Source organism: Sapajus apella, unplaced genomic scaffold (genome assembly GCF_009761245.1).
Source record: "Sapajus apella isolate SASKATOON/1434 unplaced genomic scaffold, GSC_monkey_1.0 scaffold6, whole genome shotgun sequence".
NCBI lineage: Eukaryota > Metazoa > Chordata > Mammalia > Primates > Cebidae > Sapajus > Sapajus apella.
In genome coordinates this window covers 48,597,293-48,615,151 of record NW_022436946.1, presented here as the reverse complement: position 1 = coordinate 48,615,151, position 17,859 = coordinate 48,597,293, and the positions used below count along the sequence as shown (strand labels likewise).

Genomic DNA, 17,859 nt, shown 5'->3' with positions numbered 1-17,859 from the left:
TTAACAGATACCATCTCTTCAAGGAAGAGATGGTTCTAATTTTACTTGGCCATAGTGACACCGAAGCTGCTCAAGGAAAAATAAAGCAAGCTGTAATCGTAAGCATCAGAAAACTAAATCAAATTGGCATTGATCCAGTTGCCATTGATTTAAGCAAAGGCTAAAGCTGAACTTATAAAAACAAGGAAATGATTGATAGATCTACATAATAAAAAGTCAGAAAATTATAATTTAAAGTAACTTGAGGGTACATATTATTATTGATTCTTCCTAATATTACAACTTGTTCAATAGATATTTTCAATAACTACAGACACAAGGCTTATTAAGTAATAGAAATTCTACCTACACGACAAACGCTTAACATCACTGATATATATAAAAAAAATTGAACTCACATCAGTGGCCATAAATCAGAAATATACAGTACAAGGATGGGTGGGAATACTCAATCCAGTACAAGAATAGTTAAAGCCTGCTAAAAATTTGTCCCTAACAGAAAAAATTGATTTGACTCAGATCTCAAGTAAAACAGAGTCTGAAAATTCTAATTGAAGGATTCATTTAACTTAAAATTAAAATCATAATAGAAAACAATGGCTTAATAATGAATATGTATGTAACCTTAATTATATACTTACTTTTATAAACTGCTACTATTCCTTGAATTATGTTCTATTTTATAGAAAACAGTGGTTTCTTAAGACACAGTCTTTGTGGGGGAGAGTATAAAAGTAATAATATATAGGGTAAATTAAGAAAATACTATCCATGTTGTTTATTATCCTTTTGCCATTTTAAAATTTAGTTATTAGTATATATATATTCTAAAAATAGATTTCTACATTGTCTTATTATTGTTCAGTTTCCAAAATAATTTCATACATCATTCTATCTGTTTCTCATAGTAAACCATTAGAATAGGCATTATTTACTCCATTGTATGAAATGTTTAGATGTCCAAGGTCACAAACCTTCTTAGACGTAAAATTACAACCAGAGCTTTTTGTTAATGTTTCCTGTTAGTTTGGGCATCATTTATAAGTCCTGAGATACTCTTGTGCCCAGGGAGAACCCTAAACTCCATTTCTAGAGGTTAAACTGCTCTTGGGAGATGTTACTTTCCTTTTCCTACCTTCTTGTTTCAGTGGACAAATCCAGAAATATAGGTAGTTTTCCCCCTGGGGGTGACTTTGATACTAAAGATGAAAATTATACGAGAAATCCTGAGGTGTAAATGTTACTTACCAGAAAGAAAAGACTCATTTCAGTTACAGTTAAGGCACAGAAACAGCCTTATTACATGCACATGTGCACATACACATACATACAGGGAAAGGGAGGATTTTCTTAATGGAGTTTTGTTTGTTATTTATACAAATAAAATTATACTGTGTTGAATGAAACTGTAAAGAAGTGCTTTTAAAGAACTTAGTAAGTCAGGAATTGAGGTGATCATCTAAACACTTAGGGGTAAAGCATCACTGTGGCACAGTAGGGATTTAGCTATATAACAGGAGGCACGAGGCTAAATTTCTATGTACTAAAATAGGAAATTTACCTTCTAATTAAATTTTAATGTTTTGGGTTCTTAATTTCCCATTTTTCAAAAACATGGGAAGAAATGTTTCCTACCATAATGATAATAGCTCCCTTGAAATTGCTAGAATGTTAATATCATTTAAGTTCAAAGGTACTTCAAGAAATATGAAGGAATGTACTACTAGCACAAGAAGAATATTCTTAAATTTTAGAGCTCTGAGAAAACATTGAGAAAGATGACCTTTTATCTTTTGTTATAATATGCACTGTGGAGGGGTTCACTTTTTAAAGCCTCTCTTTAGGAGAAGTGGGGGATATAGTTATGAAGAAATGTTCTTCTACTTTATTAAAAAAACAAACAAAAAAAAGACTCCATGCCCTAAGATCTTCAGAAAGTCCCAGACTGGATTTGATCTGTTTGTTTTTGAAGAAACAGGACACAGTGTAGTGAAAACAGTGGACTTTGGAGTCAGACTGGCTCAAGTCACGTCTTCACTACTTAATATGAGATTCTCTGTGAAAATTATTTACTTTCTCAGTATTAGTTTCCTTATCTGTAAAATGGGAATAAAAGAATCATAAAGAACAGCACAATCATGCAGATCAGATAAGAAAGCTAAAGTGAAACATCTATTATAATGTCAGTCTCAGAGGAATAAAAGCAAAGAAGAAAAGTAATTCTGGGACACCTACTATCCAACAAATACTCTATGAAAGGCTGGGAATATAATGGTGAATAGGACAATGTTCTTAATAAATGTGTGTGCAATTCATTCTTCTTGAAAAAAAAATCCAATAATATTAGATCAGGATAAAAATCAAGTATAATAGAAATATAAAAAAGGTATAATAAAAATGACTAGGGATTTTCAAGTCTACCCAATTGTATTAAAACTTTTCATTTCTCTGTTACTCTTCTCTCAGTATAGTGATCTGTGAATTTGTGCTTGGTGACATTGCCTTAAATAAACATCATTTGAAAATCTCTCCATATAAATTATTATAATATGTTCTAGAATATTTCATGCTATATTTGATTTACACATACCCTATGTCAAGGGATAATACCAGCAATATCATAGGTTTTAAGAATTGAATGAGTTATATGAAGTAATAAAAACAATGCCTGAAACTAGTGAGCACTTAATAAATGTTAAACATTACAGTAACAATAATTAAACAATAAACCTGCATTATTTACATTAGTGAAAGTTCTCAGAATTGAGATGAATGAAGAAACCAGAAATCCACAAGGTGGCTCTCAAGGCTTGGCTTTTAAACAGCATAGAGTTGTTTCATATTTCCAAAGAAATGAAACAAGACTTATGAATACCAACTTGACTTTTCAAAGACTCTCATAAATTCATGATTAATAAGCAATTGGAAGGACACAAAGCTGTACAATAAATGTTATGTAATAAAAGTAAAAACTATAGAAAATTAAAAATTTTGTAGTTCTAAATTGAAAGGGACTCTGATGTTCAAACAACTGACATCAGCTCAACATAGAATTTAAAATATCAATATAAAATGGTAAAATTTATAGTACAGTCATGATCATTAAATATATTTTACTAGGATAATAAATATGAAAGTGCAAAATACAATGTCTGGCAGCTAGCAGCTGTTCTGTGACTAATCAGTTAAATCATACATTTTATATATATAAAAAATTTGAAGTTACTATCATTTTATGCCAAGTTTTTTTATTTCATAATTTATTTTCATAGCTTTAAATCAGGGGTCAACATGATTTTTCTGCAAAGAAACTGAAACTAATTCACAGTAGCTATCACAACTACTCTATTCTTCTCTGGTAGTGCAAAAAAAGAGCCAGACAATAAATAAATTGGTATGTTTATATTCTGATAAAACTTTAATTATAAAACAGGTAGAGACCTTTGGTCATCAGGCCTCAATTTGCCTAATCTTGATCTAAATAATTATCTGATATAATTAAATAAAACCTGATATAATAAATCTTAAGATACTACCAATACTCAAATTACCTAGAGGAGTGCTTGTTAAACTGTAGTGTGCAGAAAATCACCTGAGGATCTAGTTAAAAATTCAGATTCTGGTTTGGTGAGTCTGGATTGGGGCTTTCTAAAGGTATCCTTTCTAACAGGGATGCAGCTGATCCAAAGACCTTTTGGTCTTTTGAGCATGTGTACGTTGAGGAACAAGGCAGCTGTTTTCAAACTTTTTGGCTCAGAATTCCTTTACACTGCTTTAAAAAAAAAAAAGAGCCTTATTTATTTAGGTTATATCTGTCAATATTAACCTTAGAAATCAAAACTGAAAAAATAAAAAATTTATTAATTCTTTAAAGGTACAATAATAAACCCATTAGATGTTAACACAGGATATGAAATTTAGCTGCATTTTATATTTTAACTATATTTTAAAGAGCAGGACTAAACATTTCAATTATAACCATATGGAAAGGAATGATAAGTGTTACATCATACAGTGAAACTTTTTAATAAAAGGTCATTAAGTCAAGAAACAATTCAAGATTATAACATACATCTGTAAAATTAACTTCTTGGAAATTGAGACAGTGGATCTTTCACATATAAAATACCTGGTATATGTGGCATGTTATATGCTTTAGTTCTCATATTCTTTGTGTCCTACCTGTTTTTCTGCAAGTGCATATTCATGTCCTTGGGTAGGAAAAAAGAACGAAATCTGGCCACAATTTTTTGCTTTTTCTATTAGAGACATGGCTGTTCTTACGGTGGCATTTCGAGCATGTACAAACACCATCACCTGAAAAAAAGGAAAGAAGTTTATTTAATATTCCAATTAATGAAATTACTGCTTAGTAGTAGCCTGATAACCATTCCATATAAGTAACTATTAATTTTTCAAAACAAAATCACAAATTTATGAATTCTCCAACATATCCTTATTTTAGAACAAAGGGTATATAGGAAAAAGGCAAGTTAAATAAAATTTAGCTTATAAGTTTATAGAAGTTTATGGAGTCTACAAAATTTGGAGTCTAATTTGTATGTTTCTCTTTTGAACACATAATTCATTATCATAGTCATTTATTATAGAAACAGCATACAAAAATATTTGAGAGCTTTCTCATTGGAAGATTACTACATTCAATGAAATTTCCAGTACCATAAAGATGTTTCAAGAAATTGAAAACAATAAAGAAAACTCTTCTTTGGACAAAATCATGTCTAAGAACAATCATTTAAAATACGACAGTTAGGGGACTGCTGGAGATAAAAATGCTTCTATAGAAATACCTGGAATTCTCTGTGTGGCAAGCCTTCCTGTGGAATTATTCATGAAGTGACTGAGGATATCTGAATTAGGGGAAAGAGGTGTGTCTGGATACTGTGTCAAGGAGAAATGAGAAAAAAATGCATTTTCAGGGACAGTCACCAAGCAGAGTATGAATACAACTGAAGAGAATAAGGGAGTGTTTAGCAGCCTGCCTTTGCTTCCTGTCAGTACCTGCCTTCTTTCCTCTGTGAAGTTTCTCCTTTGGCCTCTACCTTCCCTCACAATCAGCTCAACCCCAGTGTTCCCAAAGAGCCATTAGTATGATAAAAATTATTTTTTCATATAGACTACTGCTCTTTTTCAATTTTTCTGGTGTGAGTAAAAGCAACTTTACACCACTTTGACATTGTTGACCATCTGGAGTATACAATCTAAAGACAGTTAAGTGTAGGTGCAGCAAATGACTTAAAGACAAGTTCCCCTAGCCCCTGCTTTCTACCAGACTCACACATCTAAGTCTCTGGAATCACCATGGTTGAGTTACTTGAGGCAACTTAGAGGTCCTAATCCTTGCCCCTCTTCTCAATATCTCCCCGATAGTCCTCTCTTACTTACATTTATCTGGAAGCTAAAACTGATGTTTTTTCCAGGCTACACATTTAGGAGGATATTCAAGAATTGTTTCTAGTCAGGGAATTGATAGGCTCATGTGAGCTGACCTAAGTAAAAGAGAGGATCATTTTGAGGACTAACAAAAGTGCAAAGGGGAATGAGGTATGGGATGGGACCAGAAAGGAGACAGGGTGACACGAAGGTATCTATACCTCTGTAGATATATCTCTATATTTAAGCCATAGTTATCTTATGTCTATAAACTGGTCAACGTAAGTGTTCCACATATGAGATGCTGATTAAAATTCACAGTAAAATCTCAGGTAACAATCATTCAAGAAACAGGAATGCTTAAATAACCAATATTCTTTTATAGTACACTGAAAGCAAAGGAGAACAGATAATTTGGAGAAGATGAGAAATTCCTCAAAACAAAACAACAACAGCAAAGCCAAAATGTTTGGAGAAAAACAAAAAGTACTGCAAGTCGTCAGGAGAAATGTAATCAGCTAGTTACTGTTACCAAGGGCATAAACCTTGAGATTTCATACTTTATGAGAGCTCTAAATTATTTACTGATACTAATATGTTTTGAAAAGAAATATAATCATAAGGATATTTTAAAAAGAGTACACTAATAGAATTTATTTCAGAAAGTTTTGTAGGTACTGGGACGTTCTGTTTTCCTTATTTATTTTTTGACTAAAGTAAAACAAATCTTTTGAATTTTGATAGGCTCTCAAGCTTTCATAGGGAAACATCTTTACTTCATAGGAGGTTAAGAACTGCCACGTAGTTTAAATTGTGATATTTTCATAATGACTGATATAAACTATTTAATGCTAAGATAGAAAATTGTTACAATAATGCCCTGCTTCACCAGTTCAGAATTTGTGAAATTGTTTCTATCTCTTGCAAATGGTAGGGACATGTCCACTGTGAGTTTCTTCTTAAAGGGTAAGGCAGATTTTTTTTCCTCTTATATAAAAATAAATTTTACCCCCCAGAAAACCTCATTACCCCCCAAAATTAAATTTGAAGAAAATCTGAATTAAAATGAAGTTACTTATTGTTTTGGTAATTTGTTTGTTCATTCATATGTTTCTGAGCATGCAGTAACTACCAAGTCCAGATAAAACTGCTATGAAAATGAGAGACAAGGCCCCTGCCCTCATGGAGATGAGAATCTAGTATGATGAATTAAATAATCACAAAATATTTAATACTTGATAACTACTTCCTGGGCATGTATGTGTAAAAGAGTTAAAAATAGAAATGAACATAGACAAGATGTGGTCCCTTCCATGAAAAACCTGTACAATTTAAGGAGGAAGATAAAACTGTACACATAACTTACGCAGCTGAATCAAAGAGAAGATAGCATGTGGACAACGTGGGAACTCTAAACATGGAGCTACTTGGTTTCCTTCATACATCCATCCCAAGATATTTATGCAGTTCCCACTATGTGCCAAATACTGTCTGTACTAAGTGCTTAGTTCATACTAGGATAACTATGTCTCAAGGCTCTAAATTCGTACATTACCGTTATGGGGAGAAAATACGATAATCATTCCTATCCTTCCAAGGTTAAAGCTGCATAAAAGAGGCTACAGTCGTATTTGGAATATTTAATTTTGTTATTTTTAGTATGTTAGCTTGAAGGAGTACATTCTCTTCTAAGGTTTCTCATGCTGAAACCTAGGGACTACTACATCCGAATCACTGCTGGTGCTTGTTAAAATAGATTCTGGGTCCTCTTTTAAAATCAGCTGAGTAAGAATATCTAAGGGTGGGGCCTAGAAATTGAATTACTAACAACTATTGAGATGACCACTGCACTATTGTGAGAAATTAATTAATAATTACCACCAACTTTTCTTCTCTGAAGTTGAAACAGGGTTAAAAGGTAAAATAAATAAAACCAGCACTACAAAGATGTTTTAAGAAACCCCTTAATAATATATTTATTTACCTACACAGATGAAATATCAGGAAATTTTAAGGTATTTTATATAACTAATACAGCCCCAAGATTATTTCCCAGATGGGCCCGGGTTTTATAATACTACCAGATTTCTATTCTCCATAATTCAAATGCCACATTATGTAAATCCTGTTGAAATAGCAGATATGGAGAACATAAGGGAAAATAAAATACTACCTAAATCTTCATTAATTATTTCAGTCTTGTCAACTTTTCATTTTGCAAATATTTTCTACTGCAGCCAAGAGAAATATTAGTTACAACTTAAAGTAACAATTTCTTTTTATTAAAGGAGCCGTCATGTTGTGTTAAGTAAAATAAACTTTTTTCTTATTAAAAATTTCCTATGTTGAAGCTCCAGTTGAAGTCATTATAAGGTTTTGGGTCTCTATAAACACATCTGATTTTATGGTTTGCTAATTTGGTTAATTAACTTAGACTCATGAAAATTACAAGTAATAGAGAGGACAGTATTGTTTCATTTGACAGAAATAACTCCAAATTAATCTTAGAAACACTTTTTGGTAACTGAGCAGCAGTTAAATTGGTAAGTGTCATTAAAATAAAAACAGAATAGTAAGATTAAGTCAATAATGATGGCAAATTTAGACTGTTTTATAAAACCGATTATACTTTTATTTGAGTTTTTTTAGGCTATGCATCTAAAATATTTTATATACTTATTTTTGGTATCAGAAGCCATTTTTTCATATTGTTTTATTTTTATTATGGAAAAGTTCACATAGAAACAAAAGTAGACAGAATGTAGTCATAAACTGAAAATGCCATTTATTTTTAAAATATATAATGGAACCATCCTATACTTAGGGGAAAAAAAAGTATATAAATTTGAGTCTGGTCCTGTTACTTGACTTGTCAAAGAACATGTTCTTTACATGAGATGCTGATTAAAATTAATAAAAGAGTAAAAACTTAGATAATAAAAATTTTAAAAGCTGGAATGCTTAAGTAACACATACTGTTTCAGGGTTTATTCAAAGGAAAGAAAGACATATTATCTGAAAAAGACCTGAAAATTCTTCTTCGGAATACTGCTAAATATCAGTGTGAGTTGGAATAAATTATTTAATCTCTTCAATTCATATTTCCCCCGGAACACAGATAAAGAGTTACAATGTATCTCAGAATTACTATAAGAATCAAAGGATATAATGTAAGGGAAAACACTGGGTTTAGTAAAATAGTAGCTCTAAATTTTAGAAAGCTTCAAAATCACCTGGCAGGCAAGTTAAAAAACAGATTGCTGCTGTTTCCCCCAATCCCCTTCCTAGCTATGTAGGTCTGGGGCAAGTCAAGAGATTGCATTTCTAAGGAGATCCAAGATGCTAATATTCTTGTCCAGGAACTTTGAGAACCTCTGTCATAACTGGTAAGAATTAGCACCATTATTAGGGATATAAACATAAGCAAATTTAATTTTGCCTAAAAGACTAAATAGACCAGTATACAATTGTTATAAATTGACAACTATGCACCTATTTATTACTCATTTACATGCATATGTGCCTGTGTGGATGTCTATTTAACATCACACAAAACAATTTAAAACACTTTCCCCTTTAGCAACCTTTGTAAGGGGTTTGTGAATAATGAATTAAGAATAAAAAAATTGGTAGAAATATTTTATGTGAAATCTTGAATCAAACCCTCTTTTGTAGGAATTCTGCTAAGAAATAAAACCGAGAATGAAAATATCTGAAAAAGATACAATATGGCAGATAGATGTCCCACAGAAAAATGTGGCTGAGAAATGATGTTTTATATTATGTGGTATATATATCATTGGCTCTCATAAAAGTTGAGGACTGGGGTAGGGAGGTTCATGTCCTGCGGTTTATGTTTTCTTTCTAACCAGCACAGCCATTTATCTGTCTTCCTCTCAGTTCTTCTCAACTTTCTTAACCCAAGTTCTTCAAGAGAATTAAGCCCTAATTACCTACATAAATAGTGATATAAAAGTGTGTGGTTCCCTGACCAGCAGCAGCAGTGTCTCTGAGTCAGAAACTCTGAGGGTGGGGCCCAGCCATCTGTTTTAATAGGCCCTCGAAGTTATTTTGATGCAAGTTAAAATTGGAGAATCCTGTATTAAGACATTCACTGTAAGTTAAAAAAAATTATTAGCTTTTCCTCTGTGCATTTACAATAGTTCTGGTAAATACCATCATCTGAAGAAATGACAAAATAGTCAAATTATTTTCTGTGTTGTATGCTCTGAATGGGAATGCCGCTACAGATATATTTCAGATATACTTATTTATATCCCATGAGAGCATGTAGGCACAGAATAGCTTCTGTTGCTGTGATTATATTACCACATTTGTATTATCAGGTAGATACAATTTTAAAAGGTTTCATTCTGTATGCTGTAGATCCATGAATCATCCATAGTTAGACACTACAAGTCATTACAGTTTTAGATCACAGTGCTAGCCAGCTGAAGACACTCAGGTCATCTGACCACATTATTACTCTTCTAGTACTTCCTCTATCAAATAACTTCACATATTTAGTTATCTGACTTCTCAGTAGTGAGCAAGGAGCCTGGCATACAGCAAATACTCAACGTATCTTAAGTAAATATAACACATTGAACCCAATCAAACACACTAACCCATCACATCTAATAATGGAAATTTCTGCTTTTTAAAAATAATTTTTATTTTGAGGTTGTTGTGAGAAATGAGACAATATAAACAAAGCATTTACAATAGTGTGTGGTACATAGTAAGTGATCAATAAATGTGAGCAGTTGTTTATTAGAATACAATTCTGCTCCTTATAAAATTCAATACACTGTATTAATTTTTTGACAGGGTAACATATTTACATACTTCAAAATCAGAAAGTATAAAAATGTACACAGTATCTCTACCACCCTTCCTTCTACCCTAGTAGCCACTGTAACCTCTTCTTTGAGAGTTTATGCACATATTTAAACAACTACAAATTCATAATTTTAATTCCTTTTTACCATATGGTAGTAGAGTACACACATTGTTCTTTCCTTTTTCACTGAACCATATTATCTTGAGGCCTTCTCACATCAGTATAGTTTCCTCATTTATATTTTACAGTTGCATAGTATTCCATTACATAGAAACACCAAAACTTATTTCTAGTAACTAGTCCTTGTTTGATGGGCATTTATGTTATTTCCAATCTTTTGTTATTAAAAGCAATGTAATAAATAATTCTGTACACAAGTGATTTTACATGCTTGTGAATATATACGTTGAATACATTCATAGAAGTGGAATACTTAAGTCAAAAGTATATAAGACTACTTATTGAACTATGTCTCTATTCTGAATATAATCTGTTTTATTTTGAGGGTTTATTTTGTTCTTACCAATTTGTTGGTCTTCTTTGTATGATAGTATACTTTGCCTTTTTCTGTGTTGTGAATATTTTGTCCTACTGTGTGCTTTATCTTTTGATTTTTATTTTTGGTATCTTATTCAATACAGAAATAGTTCATTTTGTCTGTACTTAAATCTATCAGCATTTTTCTCTATGGCTTCTGGGAAATTCACAAACAAGAAAGTTAAAATAGTCATAAACATATGAAAGACTTTTTAACTTCACTAGCACTGTGTGGCTCTAAAAACACAATGGTGGGTGTAAACAGAGATGGATCCTGCTTTGTCTCTCTCTCTCTCTCTCTCACACACACACACACACACACACACACACACATACACACACACACAGATGTCCATAATCTACTGCTAAGTGAAAAAATATCAAGTTGAAGAAAAATTTCCATATTATCATCCTGACTGTGCTGTTGTATTCTAAAGAGTATGTATGTGAATATGTATGTTTGAAAACAGAAATATGGACACCCTCCAAATTAGTTATCTCACAAAATGAAAACAGGACTTGGTGGGGGATGGGGAGACAGAATAAAAAGACAATTTTTTCTTTGTATGTCTTGTATCGTTTGTCTCACCCACTGAAGCAACTCTTTAATAGTTTTCACAATTAAATATATAAATTATATTGAACAGGAGAAATAATTGATAACAATGAGGTTATAATAATATATTCATAATATACTATGGTATTAAGATAAGCATATTTGCTACGGTTATTTTATTGCTATGAGGTTTATGGTAAAAAGCACAAAAAAACACATATTTAACAATGCACTTAAAAGGATGATGGTAAAACTTGTGGTCTAAGTGGTGAATTTATGTTTTAGTTTACCTGGAAATCCTTTAGAAAAAAAAAAAAAAAAAAAAGAGACATGACCTAGCAGAAGAAATCAATAGCAGTTCAAGGGAAAGTATCCATATGTTCCAAGTTACACAGAAGAGAGCAAAATCATATGGTGGTCAATACAGACTTTTTGTAGAAATGAACATGTGGACAAAAATACCACCTGGAAAGGTAAAACATAACCTCATACAAAATTATGTACTAAGATATAGGAAATCATTCATTTCAAGGCTCAGAAAAAAAAAAAAAAAACTAAAAGAAATACCTGAAAAATTATTTTTATGTTAGAGAAGTATTTTAAGCTTAATATAGAAAGGGCATCATAGTTTAAAACAATATTGATTTTAATAAAGGAATACATATCACATGGTCAAAAAATATGACTTGAAGAAATATTTCTTAAAAGTACATAAACCATTGAAAAAAGCCTAAAGACAATCTTAAAATTGTGAGTGATAGGACAGAAGACAGGATAATTTTAAAGTGGTGGAGTTATTAAAAAAAGCAAACAAACAGGAGCTCTTGATTCTTTTATTAAAAAATGAAACTGAGCAAGAAAGCATTTAGGTATGTATCGCTGGGTAAACTGAGTTAGTATGAATATTTGAGATAGATCTTATTTAAAAAATCTTAGATTTAAACATTTTAAGATACAGTCTTCTGGCTACTGAATTACCTGAAAAGTTTATATATTTTTCATAAAATTTCATTTAAGAAAAAAAATAAAAAAGAAACTCTCATACCTACATGGAGGAGATGAACATTACTATTACAATTATGCAGTTTTTCCCAGATGCTTCCAGATACAAGTGCTCAGATGCCTCTTTCTTAAGTATTTATCACTGCCTATCTTTTCTTTTTAACTATTTTGGTGCTTGACTTAGCTCCTCTGCTAGTCTGTGATCATCCAACAATTACATGACAGGCACTGCGGACATATAATGGGCTGGTCCCTGTGCTTCTGGAGCTTATATCTAATTATATGGTGAAGGGGAGTATAGGAAGATGATGAACATAGAAGCCACCATTCATTACATGAACAACTATAAGAGGAAGTAACCAAAAATCAGTAAATACAATAATCTAGAAATTAATTAGGATTCTCCCTCTCAAAGATGGCAAAGTACTTGATTTTAAAGGTCATAACACTCTAAAGTTCTTCATTATTGGCCCTTTGGGTGTTATCTCTCTGAGCTTTTCCTGTTGCTAAAAACCTTCATCCATTTGTATGTTTCTAGGCCTTTAGCCCTGTTTTTCACTTAGCCCTCCTGCCAACTCCATCTATATAAATTCTATAAACCTGCAACACCCAGCTCTAATCATCTTTCTCCAATCTCGCCAGGGAAAATTAATCACTTTGTTCATACTTGCACCTTGTGTAATCATAAGCTGTACATAGCTCACCCCAATGTTAGGACTAATAATAAAAGACACCATTTATTGTGTCTTACTATGGTGCTAGTCCCATTACTAGGTACAATACACATGTTATCTTACTGTTAACCACATAGGTGGTTAATTGTATTTGTATTAGTATTTTAGGTAATTGTATTAGTATTTTACAGAAGAGGAAAACTAAAGCTCAGAGGATTTTAATAATTTGCCACTCATTCAGAAGCAGAAAAGGGAATTCATCTCAGATTTGACATTCTCAGGCAGCATTCAAGGAAGAGATATAACTTGAAAGTAGCCTTTCTTTCCATCAAGGCATATCTCTTCCTTGAATGCTGCCTGAGGGCAGGGCTTACACTTTGCTAATTTTGAGGTCTACATACCACCTTTCCTGCTATCATCCAATCAGTGGACACTCAATAAATACTGCTGAAATTACAATGTTAAAAATGGTCAGTTTTCACTAAGATTATTTTTCAGCAGAGATTTCAATTTAAAAGTTTATAACAGCTTGTAGGCTAAGTTAATACTTTTCATTCATACATTTATTAAAATATGAGATAACAAGCAAATTTCCAATTACTCAAGTAAATAATTAATTTTCATGGATAGTTTTACTTAAATTTAACAGCAAACCACCCATTGATATTTAATAAACTAAAATTGCTGTTTAGTCTTTTGATACTGTTGTAGAAATACACGTATGCATATTTCAGTGCTATTGCAAGGTGTAAAATTTACGATTTAAAAAAGAAATGACTTATGAGCGATTCTAAAAGAGAGCTTATAAAAATTCTGGACTTTGAGGTCAAAATTTCTTTCTAAATCAAAGCTACCTACATTAAAAATTAATCAGATTTATTAACCAAAATACAGTCTTCCCTTGATATCCATGGAAGACTGGTTTTAGGACACCCTTGGATACCAAATGCTTAAGACCCTTATATAAAATTGTGTAGTATTTGCATTTAGCCTGTGCACATCCTTCTGTATACGTTATTTCATATCATGATAATACCTAATACAATGTAAATGCCTTGTAAATTGTTATTATGCTGTATTGTTTAGGGGATAATGACAAGAAAAAATGTCCACATGTTCAATATAGATGCAACCATTCTTTTTTTCCCTCAAATATTTTCCATGTGAAGTTGTTGAATCCACAAATGTAGAACCAATGGATATGGAGGGCCAATTGTAATGTACTACTGAAGAGGAACAAAGCATCTTAATTTTGGGCAAAGGTTAAAAAAAAATGACCTTAATACTTTAGCTTACATCAATAAAACTATCATTCACTAAAAATAGGGATTAAAATGATAATCGTTAAAATCCTCTATTAATCATGAATGTATCAATTTGCATTTAACAACCAGCATTTATCATTAGATATTCCTGGCAACCAATTAAATTACTAAACCACATGTATTTTCTTCAAAGACATAGCTAAACATTTATTAGATATGCCATGAAAATATGTTACCTCAAATAGGGTTAATTTATGCTGCCATAGCTATATAAGACTGTACAATTCACTGACTAGTCTTCAGTCGTGAAGTTATGTAAATAAGCCAAGGAAAGTAATCCACAATAGAGAGATGTGGTTTCACAGCTCCAAGCTAAGTAATAAGATTTACACTTGGCAGTTCAGAGCCAGTGAGGGACTCTCACACTGAGTATCTGCAGCTCTTCTCAAGAAACCCAAGCTTTTAAGTGATAAATAGATTTGGGTTATCACTACTGAATTATATTTAGAATACTATAATTAATTACTGAATTATATTTAGAACAAATTTCTTATCAATTTCACTTAAAATCATTTTAATACTTATCAGCTTGTATGTTTGAGTTGTGGAGAGCTTTAACTGCTATATTTTATTAAAAGAAATCAATAATACTTTATATTTCCTTAAAAGATACTTGTTATCAAATGTATAATAATTTAAAAAACCAGAGGACTTAGTGTACATTACATACCATGACAGCAAAAATAAAAGTAGTCATATTTTAAGCTAACTATACAAAATATATTACAATCAATTCACCAATATAGCAAGATATTGTACAATGTGTTTAGAAACATAAGATAGTTATATTTCAGCAGTCTCTGAAATATTAGTACCCCCAAAATAGAACAAAAAGTGCAGTTTAAGTATGAAATTTTAAAACAGTGAATATTTTGAATAAATTTCCCCTTTACTGTAAGTTTTTCCTTTAATGAAAACCATGTTTTCTTAAGCATATGTATTTTTTCTAGAAGTAATATATTTTATGTCATCCAACTGATGCTTGAATACATTTTCTATACATTCTTAAACAGGCCATTTTATATGTGTACCATATACATTTATGCATTCAATTAATCTGAGATATGAATTCACTTTTGCAGTTTACATTTATAAACATAAATAATCTAATATTATAATGCTATAGAGAAATGTGTATTTTACACCTTAACATTTTCTTGAGCATAGACTGTTATAATTTTTATTTGATATTTATAATATACAAAACAAAATAAACATAATCAAACATGTTAATTTTACTTGCTCATAATTACTTATGCAAATTTAAATATATGTATTTTTTGTTTTGAAAACACTTCTTAGCAATCTTGACTAACTTACCAAATTCTTACCTGATGACAGACTAATGTATACAACATGCAGACTTGTGATGAATATCAGCAATGTTTAAGAATCAAGTAGACCTACATTCAAATCATAGCTCAGCATTTATATACTAGATAAACTTAGGCAAGGTAACCTGTGCTTCAATTTTTATCTGTAAGATGGAGACAATAGTATCTGCCTTACAAGGGTGCTGTGGGAACAACAAACAGCAATTACAAATACTAGGAAGAAGCCTGGCACATGGAAAGTGATCTACTTGGTAGGACAAGGTTTAGTTGTTTTACAGAAGTTTTTCTGACATTCACTCCAGATTTATTTGCTAAACTTCCCATTCACTGGGACCAAGACTAATACTGATCTCTCTGTGGCAAGAGGAAAACAAAATTACACTTCTTTTTACACTTAACAATTCTTTTAATACTTAGAAGCTGCCATCAGATCTCCAGAATGACTTTCTCTTTCTTGAACTAAACACCACCAGTTCTCAATCCCGTTTTTCATAAATGATGGTTTCTCATGGGTTGTCACTTGACGAGTTCTATATACTTTATACTTCTTCAATACTAAAAAGCATACATCCACGCAAGATAATTTGCTGAAGAAATGACTTTTTAAAATGTGTAAATGCTTCAGGTCTAAAGCGTTCTTAGCTTGACTATACGGTTTAATATAATTTTAAAGTTGTATCAACTTGAACATCAACTCCAGTTAGAAACTTGAAAAAAATTTTGGTAACTTAAAATCATTATGAAACTGGAGATCTTTCACTCACACTATTGAAAATTTCCTGAGGCCTCAGATTTTTCAGGCAAAAGTTTTAAAATTATTCTTTTCTTTTCTTTTTTCTTTTGTTCCAATTGGAATTTATAAACATATTCTCTAAATTGTTTTCTCTCTTTAGGGCATTAAATGAAAATTTAATTAGTGGTTAAATGAAAATATCAGTTTTATGGTAGGGAAAAAACTTTGAAATGGAAGTGAAAAAGCCAAAGTTCTAGTCTCAATTCCTAAGCATAAGCATATCTCACTTTGGGCATAGTATTAGGCTTAGTTTTCTCATCTTTATATAAACAGTGGGACTAGGAGAACTTGACAATGCTTTAGAAGATTTAATGACAAAATCAGCATAATAAAGATCTATTAAATATCATCTTTAAAATACTTTTTTTATGAAATAAAATTATTAGCGTTCCGATCAGAAGAGGTTAAAAATATCATTTGATAAATATAACCTACAATTTAAAAAAATTAGAATATTATCCATTTTAACTTTTAAGTAAATAATATACCTCAACAGTATTTTTGGCAATGATTCAAATTATAATGACAGAATATTTATATCATGATATGAATTAAAGATATATATATACATATATGATGACTATAGAGTATATCTTCTTTATATCATATTTGATGGTAACAAGTTTCTGATATACTCATAACTGTTATTTATGTTAAAAGCATTTAAATTGAAAATTTGATTTTGTTATGGGTTTTTATATAAAAAGCATTCAGCTAAACTAATAAACTGAGAGGTGCAAGTTTTGGTCTGTATAGTGAAGACAGTATGAATTGTGAGAGTCTCTACATGCAGGAAATTCACAATTAGTGAGAAAAAATAACACTAAGGGTGGAAAAGCTGTGAAAAGGTGTACCCTCTACTTTCAGGCTCACTGCTGGTGTGTAGAGTTGGGGCAGCATTTTCAGTTACAGGTCTGTCTTAGTATATATACAAATACTTTATACCTGATTTAAGAAAATAAAGGAATCACAGTTGTTCAATGAATAAAAAATATGTTTGAAACCATACAGTATACGCTATTAGTATTCAGTCAGTACATACTATTAGCATTCAAGCTGGCATTTTAGGACCAAAAGGGAAAACTGCTGATTTGCTTGGTCCAATGCATATATGACAAAGTAGATGACCAAATCAAATCCCATGTCTGTAACAAACATGAAATTGAGACTCTATATGTGGAATAAATCTACTAAGTATCACCACAGAAAAGAAACTACTAATCTTTATATAAATTATGAAAAACTAATGCTGTAGGGAAGCAGTTTAAAATTTTATTTTAGCCATGGAATTTGTTTGTCAAAAAAACTCTTGTAGCAGCTCAATATATTAAAAAAAAAAAAAAAAATTAAAGCAACTGATAAAGATCTGAGAGAGATCCAAATCTTTTTTCTTCCTTCCAA

General features: G+C 31.3%; 1 protein-coding gene across 4 annotated transcripts in view; it reads right to left on the bottom strand.

The window, feature by feature from the left end:
* ASCC3 (activating signal cointegrator 1 complex subunit 3) overlaps nt 1–17,859 on the bottom strand; it is a 361,254-nt gene that overhangs the window by 190,905 nt on the left and 152,490 nt on the right. For all 4 annotated transcript variants that reach the window (XM_032275177.1, XM_032275179.1, XM_032275178.1 and 1 more), the window contains exon 14: nt 4,183–4,317. In XM_032275177.1, the coding sequence (XP_032131068.1) occupies nt 4,183–4,317 (135 nt within the window). The remainder of the gene's footprint in view (nt 1–4,182; nt 4,318–17,859) is intronic.